At 41.2% G+C, this 24526-nt stretch overlaps 2 protein-coding genes across 11 annotated transcripts in view; one reads left to right on the forward strand and one right to left on the reverse strand.

Moving 5' to 3' along the window:
* SLCO5A1 (solute carrier organic anion transporter family member 5A1) overlaps positions 1 to 14183 on the forward strand; it is a 131876-nt gene extending 117693 nt beyond the window's left edge. For 4 of the 5 annotated variants that reach the window (XM_082363417.1, XM_082363416.1, XM_082363419.1 and 1 more), the window contains 3 exons: positions 1703 to 1944; positions 4026 to 4090; positions 7433 to 14183. In XM_082363417.1, coding sequence (XP_082219543.1) covers positions 1703 to 1944; positions 4026 to 4090; positions 7433 to 7890 — 765 coding nt within the window. In that variant the 3' untranslated portion in view covers positions 7891 to 14183. Of the gene's footprint in view, positions 1 to 1702; positions 1945 to 4025; positions 5061 to 7432 lie in introns of those variants that run through there. The other variant, XM_082363420.1, reaches the window with a different exon arrangement.
* A 6583-nt stretch (positions 14184 to 20766) lies between these two features.
* Positions 20767 to 24526, reverse strand: part of SULF1 (sulfatase 1) — a 162365-nt gene continuing 158605 nt past the window's right edge. For 4 of the 6 annotated variants that reach the window (XM_082363398.1, XM_082363397.1, XM_082363399.1 and 1 more), the window contains one exon: positions 20767 to 23081. In XM_082363398.1, coding sequence (XP_082219524.1) covers positions 22411 to 23081 — 671 coding nt within the window. In that variant the 3' untranslated portion in view covers positions 20767 to 22410. The remainder of the gene's footprint in view (positions 23082 to 24526) is intronic. The other 2 variants (XM_082363402.1, XM_082363403.1) reach the window with 1 other exon arrangement.

The following is a 24526-nucleotide window of genomic DNA, read 5'->3' on the forward strand; positions in this document are numbered from 1 at the left end:
GCGATACGGGATTATACTGTTGACTGCCTGTTTTGGGGATGTCATATTTGATTTCTGAGTTTTAAACTATAGTGATAAATTGAGATTCCTTTTGCTGGCCCCCCGTTATGTAATTGGTGAGCTCCAGGGTGTGACTGAATTGAAAGGGACAACGAGATCTATTCTTCTCAGTGGCTAAGTTCTGCCCTGGGAGTGAGTGAGTCCTCTGGTACAGCGTGCTCATTTTTTTTTTAAACTTTAAAAATAACTTTATTACACTCACTTGATGTCATGCTGAAAATTGACAACACAAGCGTATAAGTAGCACATAAGCCGTGAAGTGTCTCTGTCTTATCACAATTTGAAAAATTGATACATACTTTTCTCACAACAGAGGCATGGATTATTCCTATTTAAGCAGCCATGTATACAACTTGTCTTCCAGTCTAGTTATTGGAAAGGATAAATCAGAAATATGCAAAGATGTCTTGCTACACATTGTAGGGTTAACCAAACAACACACTAAAAACTCAATTGATAAAACCAAGAGCATTGCATAATTAAAAATCGATAGCAACTTTGACCAACCTTACCCTTGGCAATAAATGTGGACATAAGTATGCCTAAGGAGGTCATGCACACAGATGGCCACATGTCCTGTTTTATGGAATCTAGTTCCATTTCTGGACTATCTTTCCTGGGAGTGCAAAAAGAAGGGGGTGGAAGGAGATAACATCAGGCTTTCTGGGCCTTACTCTGGTCCAGACATCTGGTCATTTGCCAAGATAAACAATAACCTGAGGCTTCAAAACTCTCTTCAGGGGAGCGGGGAAAACATGGGCTCCTTGGGGGTCATATCCCCGGGTCAGCCATCATTCTTACAAAGAGGCCCACAGTCCTTGGAGCACAGGCAGCCAAACAGTGGCCCATCTTTGTATTTGTTCCTCCTGCTTCTCTAGGTGGTCAAGAGGTCACAATGACAGTGAATTCATCTGATGTCCATTCAGTAAAAGCAGCATAATAGGCAGGAAAGGTTAATTGGCTGTTTTGTTTGAAACATGTTTTTAGTCCCTTGCATTAGCTGGTTTCAAATGAAAGAGCCAATGATATGTTCACTATTACAGACGCTGAAGTCATCAGGGTTGCCTTATGAATTCTCTGTAGTTATTTAACAGATATTTACTTTAGGTCCTACACTGTGTTCAGGGTTATGCTAGGCACTCCGGTGAGCACAAATAAAAATAAGGCTTAGTTCCTGTTTTTGAAGGGCTTCTTTAATCGGAGAGCCCAAGAATTAAACAGCCATGGAAACAGCATATGATTATGACCCCGAATGAGCATATGGAATGTGAATGGCATAGAATTGAATGTTGAAAGCTTCTTATCAAAGTTTAGGTTTAAACAACCTTGACCAGCAGATTTTGATGTTGTTAGATGCACTGTTTGGATCCTAACTGTTAAAACGAGGAAGATATTTTCTTTTCTTTCTTTCTTTTTTTTTTTGGCCGCTCTGTGAGGCCCAACAGGGGATTGAACCCGGGCCATGGCGGTGAAAGCCTGGAATCCTAACCACTAGGCCACCAGGGAACTCCCACAAGATATTTCCAATGAAATATTCTGCATAGTTTTAAATGCTGGAGTGATTTTAGAGCATTTTAACTTTGTCTGACTATTCCTATGCTGAATTTTGCTTAGCATCCAACTGACCTTTGTTATCACTTAGATACGGAACTACACAGAGTGCACCTGCGTCCAAAGCCGCCAAGTGATCACGCCCCCCACAGTGGGGCAGCGCAGCCAGCTCCGCGTGGTCATCGTCAAGACGTATCTCAATGAGAACGGCTATGCTGTGTCTGGGAAGTGTAAACGGAGCTGTAACACCCTCATCCCGTTCTTAGTTTTCCTGTTCATAGTGACCTTCATCACAGCATGTGCCCAGCCGTCAGCCATCATAGTCACTCTCAGGTGAGGACAGCATTTGACGTCTAGGGTGGGTTATACACTCGGAGTTGCCAGAATTCCTGGTCCAGACTGGGGGCTGATGTGGTAAAACAGAGAGGAAAGCAAAGTGAGATAGTGCAGGAAAGCGCTCAGACATTTACCCAGTGAACTTAAGAGAAGGGAGTTTTCCCATGTCAGGCAAGGAAAGGAAGATGGTACCATTTCATACTTCCGAACTTTCTTTATTCAGATGTGTTCTCTCCCTGTAGTTCAGGGAGACTGATTTTGGGTGCCTTTGGTCCCTGAAGTCTCTACCCTAAAAGATTCAAGTGCAGGAACTGAAAGCCATGACCGTTATAGCTACAAGAAACCTGGCCCTGGAGGAGGCGGCAAGTCATTTGGGGAAGTTGCTAAATTGTGCACATAGTGAAGAATATTATCTCCAACCTTGTAGATGGTTAATACTCCAGGATCAGTGCCATTGCTGCTGGTCTTGCAGTTCCAAATGCTGCTTTAATTAATTTCACTGTCATATAAAATTTTGACATTGAATCAAGGAAAGGGCAGACCTGGAAACGTTATTTATTAAGTTGTTCGTGCTGTGCTTTCTTTGCTGTGTTCCATATCCTGTTCGTGATTTTTGGCTCCTAAGAGAGAATGTGAAAGTTACCTTAATGGAAGCCCTATTTAAAATGCTGACACCAGCACATTCGGATCAGAGTTTTGGTATTTGCAGTAAAGACCGCAGTGGATCAAGGAAGGAAGGGGGCAGCGTGGTGAAGAAACAAAAGCATGCCCACAGCAGCTTTAGGGGGGCTGGGATGCAGGGTGGTGAGGGAGTGAGGGGTGTCAGTCTCTGTTCTCCCTTTTATGCCCTCCCTGCCTCCTCAGTACCCCGCAATGCTGGGCACCTGGTGGGACGTATCTGCTGAGACGTCGTTCTCAGCAGGGCAGTTGGGCGGCTCCCATGCTTGTTCTGCATATTCTGGCTTCCCTTCTATGGGATGCTGAATTAGACCACGTTCAGCCGATGCATTCATTGACAGATAACAGCACACGAAAGTCCCATTGGTCCCAATGGTTTACTCACTCAATTCCTCCATCAGCAGATACTTACGTAGTAACAAAAATGTGTTCCACGCTGGGGAAATTGCTCTGAGAAAATAAAGAAATTAGGGGAAAAGATGACAAACATGCTGGTCCATTATATACTGAGAACCCTATGTGTACGGGATAGAAAGGATAAAGTACCTCGTCATGAAAACATGTGAATCATTAATAATCTAATACTTTGAACTTTAATTCTACAGGAGATGTTAAATAACCCAGATAAGGGCTGCCCATTTTATAATGTTCAAACATGGCAGATCACCAGTCGGCTTCTAACCCAAAACTTGAGAAAAGGAGCCCTTTAATCTTTGCTAATTACAAAATCAATAGACTCCAATCTTCCTGCCATGTGGGAATTACTTGGAGCATAAGTTTTAGGAAAAGAAGAAAATGTGAGGTGACTGGGAAGGGTTCATTCTTTTTCTAACTTTTGACTTGTTTTCTACACATTTTGGGATCATTTTTAAAAAAAACCTTTTTTCTCTATACTTGAGAAATGATGGGAGTCATGTTCAGTGTACACACCTACCATTCTGGGAAGTGCAGGCAAACAGAAAAAAAGAATGCAATAGTTAGGATAAAATGCTACATATATATATATATATATATATATATATATATATATATATAATTATTTTTTAACAGAATTGATTTTCCAAACTCAGAGCCACTTCTGTACCTTCAGCAGACTCAGTTAAAGCCACTTCTGTACCTTCACCTTCTATACCTTCAGCTCTGAACCTTTGTCCTTCCACCGTTATTTACACAAAAAGTAGAGTTAATCGGAGTTTCTTTGCAGTCTTCACTGGGGAGACCTTTATTCGGTGATTTAGCCATAAGCAGTCTTGTTCTACTATTGTTAGTAAATTCTAGCGAATTCAATATTTTGGCCCAGCATGTTTGGTCCCTGGCTCTGCAGCTAAGCAAGCTTGATTTGACATTCATTTTCTTGAGGCCATTATTCTAAAACATTTCTTTCTTTACCTTCTTCGTAGGTCCGTAGAAGATGAAGAGAGACCTTTTGCCCTGGGAATGCAGTTTGTTTTGTTGCGAACACTTGGTATGTTCCTGTATTTCCAAGAGTGCCTCTTTGTTCCTCTTTGTAGATGGCAAATTTCCACTGTCCTTTAAAAATGGCAAGTCAAGTCATTTGTTACCGTTCGTAGTAGCTAGGATTTTACAGGTTAGTGGGGAGGCACAACTTCCTCATTTCCTGACTTGGACTAAAAGCTGACCAATTCTGTCACTGGTGAAAGAAAACAAAACTGACTTTAGATCAGTTTCTCTTTCACTGTGAACATAAACTTGGGCTAAATTCCCCAGAGTTTTGTAGAGTAAGAAATCTTGAACCCAGAAATTGTTACGGGCTAAAGGACCTTGATGTTTTTGTCCCTTTTGTGCCTTTGTAACATGAAAGTGATGGGATTTGGTGCTCATTTTTTTGTGTGTGTGAAAACTTCAATTCCTTACTTCTTTCCAGTCATTTTATTGGGCTGGGTAAAGAGTATACCGATCAAGTTCCCTGAAGAAAAGAAATTAAAAATTCTAAAACAAAAAAAAAAAGAAAGTTTTCCAAACGGATATATAAGGACTACGTTTTACTTATTAACAAAAGAAGCTCGTTAGTGCTATGTCAATGGGGTAAGTCCCAGAGTTTATTTGGACGTGAAGAATAGCCTTCTGATTTTTACAAACACTGCATCACTTGTGGTGTCTTGGAACAGTGACAGGGAAACAGCGTGTGAAGTGACCCATTCCCTTGATGGATTTCAGTGTATTTTTATATGACTTCCTCATCTTCAGGCATATTTTTTCTTTCTTAAGTGGCAGTCTGTCATCTTCTTCAGCTGTTATTTTCCCCAGTAATCAGTATCATTGCCCACAGCACAAAAAATTACTTTTTTGATTCAAGTTGCTTATTTCAATCTTGAAGGATGAAACATTTTAAACACTTAAAAATCATCTGGCCCTTGGCAACATGAATACTCTCTGAAATTCTCATTTTGTCTCATGTTCTGCTTGATGGCCCAGACTTAGAGTGAGGACTTGTCACTGGGCATCAAAGGCTTCTGGTTGTTTTGAATTAGGGGGCTTTTTTTTTTTTTTTTTAAATATCAGATTTTAATTTCACTTATTTTGCGGAGGGGGCGCCGTGCCACACAGCTTTCGGGATCTTAGTTCCCTGACCAGGGATTGAACCCCGGCCATGACAGTGAAAACGCCAAGTCCTAACCACTGGACTGCCAGAGAACTCCCTGGGCAGCTTATTTTTTTGGTAACCTTAATAACTTTGAAAGCACCGTTTTCCAAAGAATGCTGGTTCAAGGAACTACTGACATTCTTTGATTTAGTTAAGAAGTTTGCCTTACACTTCTCATTGAAAACAAAAAAAGTTATTTTCAAAGAAGGAAATTTGTTTAGCAAAGGGGTAGTTGAATAAGAAATGAAAAAAGTAGTTCCTCCTTTTTGCTTGGCCTGTCTCTGATGCCAGGGGCTTGGGTGATTTCATATGGATGCGGAATAAGTCAACAGATGCACACCACAGCATAAGGAATTAGTGGAGGGAGAACAAACATATCAGGAATTTATTATTTAATTCAACCTTACCTTAAGTTCCACTGATGATGAAAAAGTAGAGTTAGGCCACTTTCCATTTCCCCAAGTGCCAAAGCAAAAAGAGAGTTTCAGGTATTTCAATGATGTTAAATTTTTAAAAAGTGAAACATAGTTGATGTACAATATTATGTTAGTTTCCAGTGTACTACATAACAATTTGATGTTTGCAAACATTACGACATGATCATGACGATAAGTCCAGTAACCATCTGCCCCCATACAACATTATTACGATATTATTGACCTTATTCCTTATGCTGTATATTACATCCCTGTGATTTATTTATGATTTAAGTTTTGTACCTCTTAATCCCCTTCATCTATTTTGCCCAGCCCAATAATGTTACATTTCAGTTGTAGTGACCATATCTCCTTTTAAATGAATACAGTGTATTTAAAAATGTATCACTCGGGGGACTTCCCTGGCGGTCCAGTGGTTAAGACTCCGTGCTTCCAATGCAGAGGGCTCGGGTTCGATCCCTGGTCAGGGAATTAAGATCCCACATGCCGTGCAGTGCAGCCAAAAGATTAAAATGTACCACTCGCAGCCTCCTGGGCTATTAGCCCACCTATCCTCTCTCCCTTCTTCCCCTCCTCCTTCCCTTCCTCCCTTCTCTCTTGTCTTCTTCCTTTCCTTCCATTCATCACTTCCTTTTATAAACTCTTATTGAGGATCCATGGGCTGTCCTGATAGGTCCTTGGGATGTGAAGAATAAAAGGCATGGTCCCTGCCATCGAGGAGCTTATGGGTGACAGACTTACAAATAGTTTAAATACTGGGTGATAGTGGACAAAATGGAGGTGTACTCAAAATGCAATGGTAATACGGTAGCATCTGAGTCAGTCAGGAATTTAAAGGGGGAGTAGATATTTGCAAGGTGAACAAGTTGGGAATGGGGACACATTTCAGCAAAGGGAGTAACATGTGATGAAGGAGGTCTACTTGGGTAGACACTTTTCCTTATGGGAGTAAAGAAATGTCTACATCATAGCCCAAACAATGAAGCTGCTACTCATCACAGGTGCTGCATAAGCTGTAAAGATGAATATTATGCCTTATTTATTTCCATACTCCAAGAGCCATTTGACGTGGTTTCCGACTTATAGGGGACAGTGCTTGCCTTATACTCTTCCTGCATCCAAAGCTAGAACCCAAGCCACAAGAACTAAGTGTACTGAATTTTTGTGGATCATAAAGGGTTCTCATATGGCCAGTTGTGTATTTCATAACAAAATCTGATTTTTTAAGTTTAAAAGGATTCCCTAATTGCATTTTTTTTTTTTCTCCCTCGACTGGGCAGAGAGGCTTGTGGGATCTTAGTTCCCACACCAGGGATTGAACCCTGGGGCTACGGCAGTGAAAGCACCAAGTCCTAACCACTGGACCGCCAGGGAACTCCCCTCTCTAAGTGCATTTTTATCAATAGAAATTTTTATGTCTAAAGATGTGTTAATGCTTTTTAGACATTTTATATCATAATATGTCAACTATAATAAATAATAATAAATTATAAAATAAATATCATAAAATGCCTAAAAAACAAAACACATTCTGACTGAGCTGCAAACTAGAAGATTTAAAGTATTTACAATTTAGCGAACATTTCTATGATAAGAATATTATGACGAGATGTGATATATATTTACAAAAAATCAAGTAACACGAGAAAACCACTCCCTTCAACTGGTTTTTTAGAGCAAACAGGCATCCTGTTAATTTACAGATCTGTTTCCTCTTATAAGATGTGCTAACTGTTTTTCTTTTTCTTTCTTCCGACAACTCTAGCGTACATTCCTACTCCGATCTACTTCGGAGCCGTCATTGACACCAGCTGCATGCTCTGGCAGCAGGAGTGCGGCGTGCAGGGCTCTTGCTGGGAGTACAATGTCACATCATTTCGTTTTGTCTATTTTGGTTTGGCAGCCGGCCTCAAATTTGTTGGCTTCATTTTTATTTTTTTGGCCTGGTACTCCATTAAATACAAGGAGGAAGGACTGCAGAGGCAGAGGTGGAGAGAATTCCCTCTGAGCACCGTGAGTGAGACGGTGGGCCACACCGACAGTGCCGATAAGTCTGTCCGGACTAGATCTTGCCCGGCTTTCAGCACCCAGGGAGAACTCCACGAAGAGACTGGTCCGCAAAAAGGGATCCAGTACACAGCACAGACCTATCCGGGGCCCTTCCTGGAAGCAATAAGTTCCTCCCCAGACCCGGGCCTGGAAGGAAGCCCTGATGCCATGTAGCCTCCCTTCTGAAGCTTGAAAACGGAAGACTTTTGTGGGTTGAGTTGAATATGGCGACTTGAGAAACACCCGTGCCTTCTTTTCTTTCTTTCTTTTTTTAACCTCTAAAGACGCAATCCTGAAACCAACAAAACTCAGTATACACAGCCACTGTTGATTGAGGGCTGGATACCTCAACAAGACTGAGCCTTTCCCCCCTTCTCTCCAAGAAGGAGGAGTTTAGATAGATTTGTTACCATTTCTGAGATGTTAATTTTGATGCTTATGCTCCAACATAAGGCTGGGTGCGTGATTAACAAAGTCATGGGAAGTGCGATGGCGGTGCATGTCATCAGCGTGCACTCTGACCAAGGGTGAGCTTGACCATGATTTTGCATTTACAAAGCAGAGTTTTTAGATATGAACACCTACTGTGAGTCCTGCTACAAAGCACAAATGAATTTGCCTCAACTATGCAATTTGATTGGGAAACTGTAAGTGCAGCATGTTACTTTTGGTGTCAGAGACTAAAGCAGATACGGTTCTGAAATTAGGAAGCTAAACTTTCCTTAAAGTACTGTTAATAGCATTTTAAGCCATAGCAGAGCTAAAAATCAGGTAGAACTTTTCAAATGCTTCAAAGGAACCATAAGCGTAGCGTGAAAAAGGGAACAGCTACTTCGTTTCATAAGACACATTCTCTTTTAGTCTATCTGCCCCACCGTAAAGGAGTTAAAGAAGCTGCTGAATCATGAACCTGAGAGCTTGAATATCAACTTCAGGGTTCTTTCATAAGGGGCTTTAACACTCGTGTGCTAAACAATATGGCTAGAAACTGTCATTTGAGATGCATAATAAGGAAAGAAACTGATGGCTTTCTCATCCAAAGAAAATTGCTGCAGAAATTCTTTTAGTTTTTTTTTTTAATATAAATTTATTTATTTATTTTTGGCTGTGTTGGGTCTTTGTCGCTGCATGCGGGCTCTCTCTAGTTGGCAACGAGTGGGGGCTACTCTTCATTGCGGTGCGCAGGCTTCTCATTGTGGTGGCTTCTCTTGTTGCGGAGCATGGGCTCTAGGCGCACGGGCTTCGGTAGTTGCAGCGCACAGGCTCAGTAGTTGTGGCTTGCGGGCTCTAGAGCGCAGGCTCAGTTGTTGCGGCGCATGGGCTTAGTTGCTCCGTGGCATGTGGGATCTTCCCAGACCAGGGCTCGAACCCGTGTCCCCTGCATTGGCAGGCAGATTCTTAGCCACTGCGCCACCAGGGAAGCCCTCTTTTAGCTTTTAAGGGCCCACATAAGGGTTGTTGAGGATTGTAACCTTGACACTCAAAATAGTTGGAAAAAGAAATCCCACAGAAGTAAGATTGAGTCTCACCTGACCATTTTAGTTATATACCTGGAAGCACTAGCCCATGTGTAGCTTTCTTTTTTATGTGCAGAAAATTGCTGCAGTCACTCTGAAATGGAGTCATTTAATCAGGAAGATCACCTTGAACACAGGAGGAGGGAGATCTGTGAGCTGGATTTAGGTTATGATCCCACGTAATGGTTAAAAATTATGTAAAATAAACTGGTCTGTCATACTGAATCCTACCTTATCTGAATCATTTTATAGCTCCATTTAATTCCTTTCTACTGTAACCTTCCTGCAGTGACTCTGAGAGAGGATTTTTCTGTTCCTAAATGCACTTGGGGTTCAACATCCATCATCCTTTTCAGTATCTCCCAGCACATCACTTTGATGTAGATGCCACACAGAATGTGTTCTATGTGGTCCTTAAGGTAGATGCCTCCTGACGGCACTGTGGACTGATGGCAAGTTAACTCATGGAATCTGGCTGCTCAGAAAAAGAATCATGAGAACTCAGACTTAGGAGGGACTATAATGTACAAATATCCATATGATTGTGGACGGTTTCTGCCAATGAGCCTATGCTTCTATAAGGCTAATTTGGGAAATGGTTTCCTTGGCTGATTTATAGTCTTCCACAGAAGGGATGAGACTGACCCATGATTCTGGCTTTTTGCCATCCATCCATGGCTGCATAGGTGGAGTTGTGTGAATATTCCTGGGTTCAAGGTTGTTTTCTTCTCTACCTAGGAATGTCATTGGTCAAATGGCTCTCTTGGTTGCATGCAGTTTATGGAGAGGGTTCTCATCGTTAGACTAAATAATGTCTACAAGGGGTGGAGTCAGTGGTCCCAGGTGACAAGGACTTCCCTTGGGGCAGACGTGTTTGGCTAAGTCATAAGAAGCATCGTTGCCTGTAATTACACTGTGTCTGTCAAACTTTCGTCAGCTTGGTGTAGTTTGAAGGTCTTCAGAGAATTTTGCTGATTATCTTCATGTCTACTCTGGGGGCTTAGTGATCCCCTTTACCCTTTGTGGGAGATCTTTAATCCTTTAGAAGAGAAAGTTTCCTTTTGTGTTGGAGCTAAAGATATGTAGGTTGGGAAGAGGTATTTTCTTAATTTTCCTCTGATGGTTAAGAAACTGCACTGAGAGAATTTTAGTGGGATTGGCACTTTTTTTTTTTTTTTTTTTGTAGCTAAGATTGTGTGTTCCAACACTCTTAGAATTTATCTCTTCTTAGTAGCACATTTTGAAAAGGAGCTGCTCTTAGAAATCTACGATCTGAAATGATGGACTCATCAAGTATAATTAGAGACCCCCTCCCCTTCTCTACCATGAACAGTCATCCAGTTAAGCCATCACTGACTGAGCACCATTTCCCTATCAGGCACTATTTTACCTAATTACCATCTGCCAATCTATGAAATCCTTTGGGTTGATTAGGCCATAATTCAAAGAAATTGGCCTGAACTGTACACCACAATGTTAATATTGTACTTCCTCAAGTATCTGGTACTTATAAATAGCAGGTATATCATTATTGTGTTGTTGGTGAATGTAGAGTAAGTAGTAAAAATCTTGGGGGACTGACGTTTTGGAATATGTACCAAATAAGAGTTGTCCCCAAAATGCTTTGGGTTCTGGTGGCATCATTGGACTATTACATAGTCAACTGAAGTGACTACTTGATAGATGACACCATTTAATTGTATATACATATGAGGTCCTTATATGCTTGATAATAAATTGGTTGTGTTACTTTAGAGTCACCACTCCTGTTAAAAGTTTAATTGCCACTCTCCATTAGCTTAGGCTTCTAATTACTTATTTTTTGGAAAGGTCACCTTCTTCTTTTAAAAACTCTATAGATTAATGTATTATTTGACTTTAATATGCAAATATAATATCCTTGAGTCTAGCCTATTAATTTAGAAACCCCAGGGGGTGGAGTGGCAGTTAGTACACATTATTTTGGTTATCTTCTGTAGCTTGAAATCCATATCCTTTGTAGGTGGATGTAACTCTTGAAAACAGTCAAAAGTCATTCAGAACTAGGGTAGGGGAAAGAAAGGAGCAGCAGAGAGGAAACAAATCAGCATTTGTTGAATGTTGACTATTGGCAGAGCATTTTGTCAAGCACTTAATATACATCATGCATTTAAATCCTCTTAATAACTTTGTAAGATAACTATTTTTATTGTTTTTCCTTTTTTTAAACAGATCATGAAAACTGAGGCTCAGAGAGTTAACGTGATTCGTTTAGGATTGTACATAGTGGCCAAGTCAGGGTTCAGACACATGTTTCTCTATTGTGCACTTCTTACACTACATAATGCTGTACAGTAGTTTTGGTTAACATAGGTAAGATGTGACTATAAGATAGTGAGGTGAAGCATTTCATTTTTTGATGTGTTACTGTTTCTGAAGAGTAGAGAAATTATTATTTCCTTGTGTAAAACAGAAAAAAAAATCTGTAGGAAACATCAAAATTGAATGTTTTGATTTTCAAGGTAAATTTACATTTATTTACCTAAGTCTTATATTCACAATTGTTTGTCCTGCCATACCTCAAGTATTTATTTATAGTTCCTATTTAATATAGAACAAATCCAATTTTAATGTTAACATTTAGTCTCGGTAGAGTTTCTGAAATGAATCATAATGAGGAAAGGTGGTTCAGATTTGTTGAATCTGAGTTTTGGGGATTTCAAGTGTATGCTTTTTTTTTTTTTCCCCCTGTTTCAGAATGTTAACATTTACATTAGTTTTTTAAAGTGACTATAGCTTTTAAGTTTCTTAATAAATGTTTTAAACGGACACATACAAAGTGTTACATGTTAAGTGAACAGATACGAAGTGCTGTATGTTATAAACCAAACCACAACCCGATTATTCCTGATTGTTACCATTAGTAGCTGCAGGAAAAAACAGGAGCATGTGCCTAGAAATGTCAGCTTATCTGCAGAAGGTAATGGCAGCCCTACCTTTTTACCAACCACCAAGACACTTCTCCCTTAGTCTGCATTTCCAGCTTGCATTGTTTGGTAGACTTGGAGCCAGAGAGTTTCTTTTTGGAGCCTGTTTTGTATCAACTACAAGTGCACCAAAGGGAAGAGAAGCTTCATAGTTTGAATGGACCTGAAGCATTTGCAGAGATTCTCTAGTTGTGCCTGGGAGCAGCAGGAGAGGCCAAGCCTGGAGTGGTAGCCAGTTATACTCTGTGATGTTGTGTGTACTTAAAACATCCTAAGTGGCACAGAAATATGAATATAACTATTGATATATAGGTGCATACTGAGTAGTCTAAGTAGCAGATAGATATCAAAATACTGCATAATCCCAGAATTGCCTAGACTGCAGTTTTGCTAATTCTGTTATACAGACTGGTAGATATCCTTTACACACACATATTTGCATTTCCTCTTTCATGGAACGGAAGGGAGTGCCAGGGCTGGTGAGGGGAAGTTCGTGGCCTCACGCACTTTATCTTTTCTGTCTTCTCTCCTTTCCTTACCTTCCAGGATGCTGCTGGTATCTGTCCCAGACTTCTTGCCACATAGGAATCAGATCTGTGTATGTTTGAAGAGGTTATTTTAAGCACTTCGTTTTTACTCAGCCCTAGGAAGGGTCATATATGAGGAAAACCCTCCCTGGGTATTTGCTTTTGCAACATTAAAAAATAAATGCCTCGGTGCTAAAAGTATTTGATGACGCATGCTCACCGCAACAATGCACCACTGAATTCACAGTATTTCACTGATAAGGGGCAGCATGTGCTTTGCTTTTGGAAATCTGAAGAACTTCTCAGAAAACAAGCGCTCATTACTCTCGTTACTACAGCTAATCCATGAACTTTACACTGCAAAAATGAAGAGTGTAAGGGGGAGTACTTTTCTATGGAAAACTCAGCGCTTTTGATATTTATTTAAGCAAGAATAATCAGATGCTACAAAGAATTTCAGAGAGAGGGGAAAATATATTTCAGTTAATCTTTTTTTTTTATAACTTTAATTAATTTATTTTTATTTTTGGCTGTGTTGGGTCTTCGTTTCTGTGCGAGGGCTTTCTCTATTTGCGGCAAGCGGGGGCCACTCTTCATTGCGGTGCGCGGGCCTCTCACTATCGTGGCCTCTCTTGTTGTGGAGCACAGGCTCCAGACGCGCAGGCTCAGTAGTTGTGGCTCACGGGCCCAGCTGCTCCGTGGCATGTGGGATCTTCCCAGACCAGGGCTCGAACCCGTGTCCCCTGCATTAGCAGGTAGATTCTCAACCACTGCGCCACCAGGGAAGCCCAAGATAATCTTTTCTTATTTCTTCTCCAAAAAAACCTTACACCCATGTAAGGTGTTTTTAATATTGAGGTTTTGAAGGTGTTGTCTTTTTCTGGTATTCTACTGTTACATATTAAAATTGAAGAAGATATTATTGAAAACTAAAGTAATTGCAGGGATATATTAAACCAAAGGGGTGAACAAAACAAGTTTAAAGTTTGTATGTAGAAATGAAAAATAAGGATAATTGGTAAGGTATTATAGTGGGCATTTTTCTTAAAATACATACCTCTACCCCAAATATTAATTTAGAAACATGAAACAGGCAGGTCAGCCTCTAACTCTTTAGTTAAAGGAAATGTAATACTGTGTCAAATAAACTGGCATTAGGATCCTAGCGGAGTGTGTGTTCAGCGTGTGTGTTTTTGTGTGTAGGGGTGTGCTTGTGATGAAAGGCTGTTTTGAGTTGTTGCATAAAGGAGTTTGATTTTGTGATTTTTAAAATGAATATTTATTTGGAGACCCCTTAAGGTAATGTAAAAGATGTATAATTCCTGTGTTTAATGAAATCTATTGTCAATGTACTAATAAACCTTGGTTTACAACATCTTGAATACTTGATCATTGAAAATTCAGAAAAAAAGTAAAAAAGAAAAAAAGAAAGAATAAAGTGTGTTGGATTGAAATTAGTTTGTCTCTTAGGATTTTTGTTGTTTGAAGAGATGAAGAAGTAATGATGTCAGTGTTTTCTCCCACTATAAAGACACAGGGGTTTGATGGGATTACATGGGCCTCAACTTAATCTGGAAAATGGCAGTCATGCACTCCTTATGTAACTGATAACTCTCTGCCTTGAAGCTAAGTGTCCCAGGTGGGAACTATTAAGACTATAGTTTCAGAAGTCTGCAGTAGCACATTTTCCATTGAATTAGCAGAGAGAATAATTTAAATATTTCACCACTTATCTATTTAAATTCAAACAGAATTTGGGGTTACAGAACTATATGCCTTGAATATGGTTGGTGTTAGTCAGGACAGGCTAAGTTATGCTTAAATAACATGCCAACCCCCAAATCTCAGTGGCCTCCTAGCACAAAAGTTTATTTCTCATTTACAGGACATTTCTATGTGGGTCTGTTCCACAGAGCCCCTCAGGGACCCAGACTGACGAGACTCCCTCATCTTGGAAGTTGCCCCATTTGGAACTTTCAGGGTTGGTTTTGGTTGCTGAGGCAAAGAGCCCAGGGAAAGGCAAAAGTCCTTTTCTCTTTGTCAGCCCGGAAGTGACACATGTCAAACTGCATTAGTCTGAACTAGTGCCATGTTCCTGCCTAACTGCTGGGATCCTGGAAATGTCGGGCAGCAGATGGTGGGCATTTGATGGGTATTCTTCTTTGCCACACTGTTGATCGTGATAAGTTACGGATAAAATGGGTAAACCAAGGGAAAGTCTCAAACATAAAAAGGAATGATTTCCAAAGGAGTAAATAACAGAACTTGATCAACAAAGCAGTTAAAGGCTCCCTTTCCCCAGTCTCTACTGAATAGCAAGCTGGTCATTGCTCAAGGGGCCCAGGAGCTGGCCTGGGACTGGAGGAGGAACTTGTGGTCAGACCCCAACCATGGAGAAAAAGCACTGGATTTTGAGGTCTTGTCTGACGGCCAGCAGAGTTTTCTAAGTACACTGGCATCTAAAACTTTTGAGTGAGAGGCGGAAGGAGCTGAAGGAGCCATGGAAATAACAGCATGACTCACGGACTGAAGTGCAAAGCGGTTATATTTAGAAGCCAGCTTCAAGCACTCTATAGGCGGAAAGCAGGGCAATTGATTTCCATTTCTCACTCCATCACTCCCTTGCACACCTAAACGAAAAGGTCACAGTGGCCCAAGATACATGCATAATTGGAGGGAGTGGGTGCTTCTGTGCTGACTTCTGGGTAAAGCTTTCTTTTCCTCCATGGCTTCGTGCATTTAACAAGGGAGCCATTTATGTAAAAAGCAGATAGTAATCCCTGCCCAAGTCTACCATCTTCTCTTCAATTATGTGTGCAATTTAAGCAAAAGGATTCTCTTGAATCTCTTCAGTATCGCACACTTTCAAGGGAGAGTCAGAGCCATTCTGGATTTTGTGCCATTTGAAATAGATGCATGAGAAAACGGTTTCTCTTTAAGAAATGAAGAGAGCAGAAAGGTTATCAATGTGGCCACTCATCTTCCTTGCTTTAGCCCCAGACTTGGTAAAACCTCAGCATTTTAAGAGCTGTTAAAAAGCATCCAGTTCCTTTCTTCTTTTTAAAATTGTCAGCTAGGCAGAGATGGCTTCTGTTGCTTCAGTGTAGGGGAGCCAAAAAACATTTTTAATTGCACGGAGTCATTGGAAAGCAAGGAGATAAATATTCGGTGCTCACTCTTGAATTTAAACGTCAAAGTCTGATGCAATTCCAACTCATAATACCAATATAAATCAGTGGAAAGCTAAACTGTTCTTTGGCCCGCTGGAATGGCTAAGACCCTAGGCCCTGAAGAAAGAGCGAAAACTTGCCATGGATCAAGTTCTAGATGTTTTCTTGTCGAAATGATAGTGCTATGCTACTTTAGAAATCAATGTAAATGGCAGCTTTGCCGAGGGCCCAGGTCCTGGCGCCCAGCAAAGAGGTCTTTAGTTGCACTAGAGTGACACCTAATGGTCATTATGGAAAACACAGGCTGTAATCTCTCGGCCCTTTCAGTTCCTGGGTTTGACTTAGGAGCTCCTAGTGACCGGATACATATCAGGGTTGTACGGTGGATGACATCTCCTCTTTGGATGAAACCTTTTAGTGGTTGTGTCCACTCTAGCTCTGGGTCACCTGTGCTGTTGAGGCTAGGAGGTGAGGTAACGTGGGGGAAGAGGTTTGCGGCGGGGAGGATGCAGATTCTGGAGTCCTGGGATGCCCTCCTATGTGGGGGCTAGAAACTCAGAACAGAAGGTAGATACCTTCACTCACCACTTCCTTTTGCCAGCAGAAAGGTGAAGCGACGCTGAGCGCAAAAAACCCTCAACATTTGTCGTTTCCTTGTCCCCCAACCCTCTGCAGTGCTTTCCCTAACACCAGGGAGCAGGGACACCCTAGTCCCAACAGGAGCAATCTAATTTTTGAAAGTCATTCTCTCTGCTTACTTCGTACAGCAACAGGCGCGCTATCAGCCCAAGGTATTAGGCTGGGGACGTCCCCAAAGTCCACCACACAACTTAGAGGAAGGTGAGTTGTCTAGACCACCATGAACAGTAGGCACATTAGGTAAGTTTCTTGGTCAGAAATGGGGGAAGGAACCTATATGGGAAAAGAATCTAAAAAAGAGTGGATACATGTATATGTGTAACTGATTCACTGTGCTGTACCACTGAAACTAACACAACACTGCAAATCAACTATACTCCAATAAAAATTTATTAAAGGGACTTCCCTGGTGGTGCAGTGGTTAAGAATCCGCCTGCCAATGCAGGGGACACGGGTTCGAGCCCTGGTCCAGGAAGATCCCACATGCTGCAGAGCAGCTAAGCCCGTGTGCCACAGCTACTGAGTCTGCGCTCTAGAGCCCGCGAGCCACAACTACTGAGCCCGGGCGCCACAACTACTGAAGCCCGCGCGCCTAGAGCCCGTGCTCCGCAACAAGAGAAGCCACCGCAATGAGAAGCCTGTGCACCGCAACGAAGAGTAGCCCCCGCTTGCTTCAACTAGAGAAAGCCCGCGCGCAGCAGCGAAGACCCAATGCAACCAAAAATAAATAAATAAAATAAATAAATTTATCTTAAAAGATTGAAAAATTTATTAAAAAAAGAAATGGGGGAAAGAGCAAGGTTATAAATGTGGCCAGTTCTTCTCACTCCCTTGGCCCCAGACTTGGTACAACAGCAGTGTTTTCTTACCTGGGGGAGAGTGTAAAATGGACAAGATATTATGTCCAGGAAAGTTTACATAGAAGGAAAAGGTAAAATTTGAAACGGTAGGGGAATGAAAGATGGATGAGATTAAGGTGGGGAATGGAGTTATGGCCCAGGAGGGTAGATGAAAAGTTAGAGAAAAATTTAGACCTGGGAAGGTGGTACTTCTCCAGGGGAAGCTGGTAGTGAGAGGTTGGTGGAGAGGGGAACAAGTGGGTGGATGGAAGGAGGAAGCTTCTGGAGGGGACAAAAATCACTGGAGATTTCTGAGCAGAAGTCTGAGATCTGAGCCACGGCAGTGGGTATGGATGTGTTAGAGACGGAGGGGCAGGAGGTGGGAAAGGGGCTTAGGCAGCTCTTACAGCTTTTGCTGCAGCCTCTATAGGAAGCCACAGAGGCCTAATAAACACTAGGGTACAAAGGAGGGAGGGAGGGAGGGAGGGAGGAATGGGGTTAAACAGAAAGAAAAGTGGCGAAGAAGTAGGGAGGGGAGGGGAAACAGGGAAGCAGGGACGGGGAGAGGAGGAGAGGCAGGGAAGAGGCTTTTTTTTTTCTGTTAGCATTATTAATATTATTATTATTATTATTTTTAACATCTTTATTGGAGTATAATTGCTTTACAATGGTGTGTTAGTTTCTGCTTTATAACAAAGTGAATCAGTTATACATATACATATGTTCCCATATCTCTTCCCTCTTTTTTCTAACATTACCCACCCTGCCCCTTCAAGGGAGGGCACAAACCCAAAGAAGAATTCCCGCCAGAACAGGTCACTGTTGTTAATATAAGGGAAAGGAACACTGAAAGCCACTTTTGTGAAGATGATAAAATACCAGAGGAGTTGAAGATTAGAAAATTCAACCCTGTGTGTTAACTTTGTAAGTTTGTAACATTTACAAAAAATTTTAAAAATAATCTTTTATTTTCGTAAAACAATAATTTTTTTATTCTATGAAAAAATAAATTTTTCATTTGAGTTGATTAAAAAAGAGAAAAAAGGAAGTCATGAGGCCTTAATGAACCAGGGAGGTGGACCATACTGAGGTATTAACTTCCTTAGGTATTTTAATTATCCATCAAAAATCTTTCTTTTCTATTAAAATAAGTTTTGAAAATCTCAAGCAGAACTGGACTAATTTAGGGGAATTGAGGACCTTCTTATATCTGAGATCAAATCAGCTCTAAAGCAAATCCTGAAAAAGAAGCATTTAAAAATCTTTTTTAGAAGGTCAACATGTGTAGGTATGTCTGGCTTGGGGTGGAAGTGTGAAAGTGTGAAGTATTCATTCCTTCTCTCTTAACCAAAATTCCCTGCAGATGCTGCCATCACAAGAATTTTTTTTTTTTTTTTTTTTTTTGGTGGTATCTTAGTTCCCCAACCAGGGATTGAATCTGGGCCACAGCAGTGAAAGCATTGAGTCCTAACCACTGGACCGCCAGGGAATTTCAAGGATTTTTTTTAAAAAAGAAGGCTGGGAGGAACCTCGGATATGATCTAATTTGCGTATGGCAAATAGGTTTTGTCTTGCATGCCAACACCAATTCAGCAGTGTTGATAGTAGCTGGCTGCACTGAGGATTCTAAGGATACAAACACTCTGGCTTAATGCAGAATTGTCCCGAAGAATTAGCACTGTCTTCCCTGGGCACATTTTGGGAAAAGCAGCACATATGCTATGTATTTGCCATCCTTGATTCAAACCTCTTATTTTACAGTCAAAGAAGCTGTGTTTGAGAGGTTATGTAACTTTTCCAAGCTCACACAGATAGGAAAAACTAGAGTGTGCAGGGAAGTTAGTCTTGTCTAATTTCATGTCCGTTGTTCTTTCCACTATTCGTTACCAAATGGGGTCTCACTGTGGCCTCTCTTTTCCCTAAGTTGGGGTGTGTGTGTGTGCACACGTGCGCCCATGGGTCTTGGAATGGAGAAAGTGGAGAGGACTGGCCCTCACCTCTGTTAAATCTCTTTCTCTTCTAAATCCGCGGGGAATGCACAGATGGGAATCAGCTCAGCCCTTCTGGGCACCAGATTCCTCAGGGATCAAATGGGACCCAGTGGCCAACCAATCTCCAAGGGCCCTTCGAGATCTGAAATAGTCTCTCTCGTGCCCTTTACACAGAGTAGCTACTCCAGGAATAGTTATTGAACTACAATGGAATTCCCTCCAGGATAGCAGCATTTGGCCTATTCACATTTTATAGGAAAGGAACAAGGAGGGAGGCACAGTGATGTGTCTTCGGACAACACTATTATCTGGGATTCTTCTCTCGAAGAAACTGTGGTGTTATGAACTGAACTGTGTCCCCTCGAAATTCATATATTGAAGCCCTAATCCCCTGCGTGACTGTATCTGGAGAGAGGACCTTTAAACAGGTAAAGTTAAACGAGGTCCTAAGGGTAGAGCCCTGATCCGACCTATATGACTAGTGTTTTTATCAGAAGAGACCCCCGAGATGGGTATGCACAGAGAAAAAGGCCATGTGAGGACACAGGAGCAAGTGGCCCTCTGCCGGCCAAGGAGAGAGGCCTCTCGAGAAACCAAACCTGCTGATAGCTTGGCCTTGGACTTCCGGCCTCCAGAACTGTGAGAAAATAAATTTCTGTTGTTTAAGCCACCCAGTCTGTGGTATTCTGTTATGGCAGCCCTACCAAACTAATACAGATGGTTTCCTTAATTATCCAAGGATGGAACTGGCGATCCCAAAGTCCTTTGCTTTTTTCCTTTATTATTAACCTTCTGAGCTCTGGACATTTCACAGATTGTCAGCCTCTCTGTCTGAAGGGGACAGAGCTCCTCAGGAGATCTGGAGCAGAAGGAAGTGCATGGAATTTGTCAATCAGAACACTTGAGGTTTTGGAAGGCGGCGAGGTCTCCACCAAAATTCATGGTCCCCAAAGAACCCAAACTTCCTTCGGAGGGGGTCGGGGGTCCTGTCCTCTTGCTTTTGAAAAACTACATTTTTGCTGCCCAGGACTGGCTACATGATTTGCGGGTTCAGTGAAAAATGGAAACATGGGGTCCCTTGTTCAAAAACGATTGAGTATTTCAAGATGGCGACAGTAGAGAAATTAACCCAGCGCTGGCCCTGTGCAGCTGCCCAGATGCCTGCCTGGGGAAGCGGCCCTCAGGTTGCCTCTGCCACATCCCACCGGACAGCAATGAGGCAAACCCATGTGGAAATCATCAATCTGAGAGTGTCCTATAACACACTGACTTTGGATCAATTTTACAAGTAAGGCTAATGTTTAATCATGCATTGGTACATTGAGATCAGGACTCCAGCTTACTTGCAAGGAATGAGTGTACCACAAAAACTTGGTTAAGTTCATTTCGCTGAAACAGGTGAAGTTTAAACACCTTTTATTTCAAGAAATAGTGCTTCTAGGCTTTCCTGAAGCCAGAATTGTTCTATAAAAGTATCACAGAATATTACACAAGATTAAAAAACACAGTATGCTTCCTAATAACTTGAAACCTTTTTACAAAGCACATCATTCATGACCATAAATATGTTTCATCTGTCATTCAGCCGGTGACACACACACCTGATAAAGAGCTAGTTAATTTTAACATATGTACAGAGTCTATGATAAAGACTTAAAGTTATCAAAAGATTCAACTATAACATATTAAATTTTCTTTAAAAGAGTTCACCTTAAACATGTAAAGGAAACATAATTTACCTATGCATTTGAATTATCTAAAAATAAAACAAAAATTACTGTTAAGCTAAAAAAAAAACCTTGGGAAGTTGGCTAGGATACTGGTAACTTTCAATGAGGTAATAATCCTTTTGCTGGTATTTAAACATCTAATACATGACAAGAATATTTTCAAGAACACAGAATTTCAAAAGCAGTTTTGAAGTATGCCTTTAAAAAATCAGAACCTGGTGAAGGCCTTAAAAATAATCACACAACACATACGGTGCATTTAAATTATGAAACATTCATGAGTTTGTTTTACTGAAAAGAATTCCTTATATAAATTCATAACTAGATATATTTTCTTAACACTTAAGCTTATTAGCCAAGTCAAGAAAACAAAACAAAGATGAAAAAAAAAGTCTTCAGTCCTTTTATGCTGTTAAGAAAATAATAAAAATTTAGCAATTTTAAGCATATGATGAACACTTTGAGGCCAGGCACAGAGTAAGCAGGCAATCTTTGTTTTGTTTATTTATTTTTACTGCCAACATCCTTAGCCATGCCATTCTGCTAATCAGTTTTAGCAAGTCGAGGTAAAACACATGCATTATTTTCTGGCAAAAGCGTGTGTTGAACAATATGTGATCCATACGATGTGTCACCCTTGGGGGTCCATTTTCCTTTGTCACACTGAGAGCAAGCAGTGAGACTGACAAGTCTGGAAAAAAAATAAGACTAACCAAATAGACATGGCATTCCGATCTCAAAGTGCAAAATCACTGAGCTAAAAACGAGGGCCTTGAAAAATTCCAGTGGTTAAAAATGAATCAAAACCACACTTCGCAGGCCGTGGAAAATGGACTGAAATTTCACCGAGGACGTCAAGTTCCAGAAACTCAGAAAGGCACAACTCTAGCCATCTTGGTTGGTTAACATTTATATACTCATGTCCCTACAGCTTTCAAAAGATAATACTGTTTTAGTATCCCCCAAACAAACAAAACCCCACAAATCCACCTGTCTTTCTACTCTTGACAAATAGCGACTTAGCACAGAGTCGCTGGGCGCGTACCGCTCGCATGCGCACTGACTTCCGCTGCCCGGGTGTCCCCGGGGGAGTACCCGGGGCAGTCTGGAATGTCGGTTGTCATGATTGCCTTTATTAGTTTACTAAGAAAAAGTTAAAAAAAAATACTGTGTTTAGGGTAAGGTAACATGGCATCTCATCAGAGGAGAGTGGAAAGGAGACACTGCCTTCCAGGCTCTGTAAGTTCCACTTCTTGTGATTCTTCCCCAGCTGGTCTGACATCCTCTCTTGGCTGCAGGAGGAAATCGGCTGCTCCTATTGGTGGACACTTTGATCCCGATGAATGGAGTCAACATCAGGATGTGTGGTAAGATGCAGCCGACCTTCAGAAGCATCTTCTCTTGGAGGACCATCCTGGGGAAGTCCCTTCTGGTGCCTGGGCCCGGGCTGCACCAGCTCCGCCGTCGTGCCATCGCCGCTGAAATCAGTTTCAAGAAGATTGATCCCTTCATGCTCCATCCACTTCTCAGTTTTATGATTTCTCCAGTGTTCAGAATTCAAACGATTAACTTCGGGCATGTCGTTATTCCATTCAAGTTTACTCTCTGGGCTGAATGTTGGTCGGTTGGAATGCAGGGTGGGAAGGTCAGCCGGCAAGGTCAAAGGAGGTGCTTCCCCAACCCTACGCCTCGGGTCTTCATCTGACTCTGCTGGTGCCGAGAGCTCAGCAGACATAGCCAGGAACCCATCACTTTGAGCACTTTTAGTCTTATTTGCTTTATTTTGCTCATGGTGACTGTTCAACAGTGCAAATACTCTATCTGCAGCCTTCAAGTAATTAGTCCAGTCAACCAGACTAAGTCTATAGTTTGGTTTGTCCTCGTAGATGCTTCCATTCACACGGTATAGATCCTCCAGGCCTTGCCAGTTGACGTCTGCAGTGAGACTGGGCTGACTAACCTTCCCATCCGTCCCATAACTGTCCTCTGTGAAAAGAGATGAAGGTGGATCCTTAGTGGAGAAAATATTTCCTACTTATTGGCTAAATAACTTACATTGTTTTTGTGGTACAAGTCAATTTGAAATAAAACACTAAAAAGTATGTTTCCCTAGTAATTTGTTGTCGAGGAGGGGCCTAAGGTTACAAAAGTGGCTGAATGATAGTGAAATTTGGAAAGAAGATCAAACGAGTGAGAACTTCTATGACCAGGCTTGGTTTGTACTGGAAATACACTGGTATTACCGGTCAGGGGGCTTACGTTTTACTCCTGGCTCTACTCAAGTCCCCTGTGCAATCAGGAAATCAAGTGAGTGAGTCTCTCTGAGTCTTGGTCCCTCATCTGCCACATGTGGGAATAGTTGTGTGATAAAACCTGTACTACTTATAGGGCTGCTGGATGAACGATGAATTTCAAAGTAATTTAATGTAATAGGCAATGCTTAGTAAGGTATTTTTATTTTATATTCCCTGACATTCAGTATAAAAACACATTTGAATGCAATTAAACTCTTCAAAGTAAATAGATGTTTCTTTGATTGCTTTTTGCCCTAAAAGTTCTATCCTTTAGATAAATCAATCATTGAGTGGTTTTTCACAGCATGCAAAGAATACACCAGCTTTCTCGCTCTCAGATTTTTCTACATCACTAAGATGACTATAGTTCTGCAGCAAACAACAGCTTTTCTCTGGGTGCACCCAAGAATGCAATGAACTACCCACAAAGCAATACAGATTAGCAGGAAGAGTGAGTAAAACTATACAAAACCTACACCCTCAGTATAGCCAGAAGATAGAGAATTCTAGAATCTTCAAATCACCTGTAAGTGAAAAAAAAGTTAATACCAAATCCCAGTAGAGCTGTATGTCACACTTTGGACACCAGCCCTGGGAAGACTGTATACAAGAGAAAAGAAGAAAGAGAGAATGAAGTCAAAAATGGATTTGAAACCACTGCTGGAAAGAATGTCAACCTGGAGTATAAAACGCTGTAGAGTCTTGGTAAATCGCGGTACCGACAATGAGGAAAAGACCTAGAAGGGCACATGAATCGAGGTGGCAGTCTTGAAAGGCATCATTTCAGGGAGAAAAGGATACAAAGGAAGAGAGAAACAGCCTTTGGAAATGGGCGATAAAGGAAAAAGGAAGCCAAAGGGGGGAAATTTCAGGTCCTGCAAGAAAAAGAGAGAAACAAAGAAATTCGAGGACACACAACCTCTTACAATCCCATCCCCCAATAATAAGAAAATAAAAAAGTAAAAAGAAAGTATACTTGGTTACACAGAAAAGGATCTTCTTAAACTAGACATCTTGTAAATACTTGAAGACCATGAAATTAATAGAAGCAGTCTAAATATAAACAATATTATTATAAGAGAAAATAGAAAATAAGAATAAAAAGTCTACCATCTTATGAAAATGCCCCTGCCAAAA

Source organism: Balaenoptera borealis (genome assembly GCF_965194805.1).
Source record: "Balaenoptera borealis genome assembly, chromosome: 17".
NCBI classification, from domain to species: Eukaryota; Metazoa; Chordata; class Mammalia; order Artiodactyla; family Balaenopteridae; genus Balaenoptera; species Balaenoptera borealis.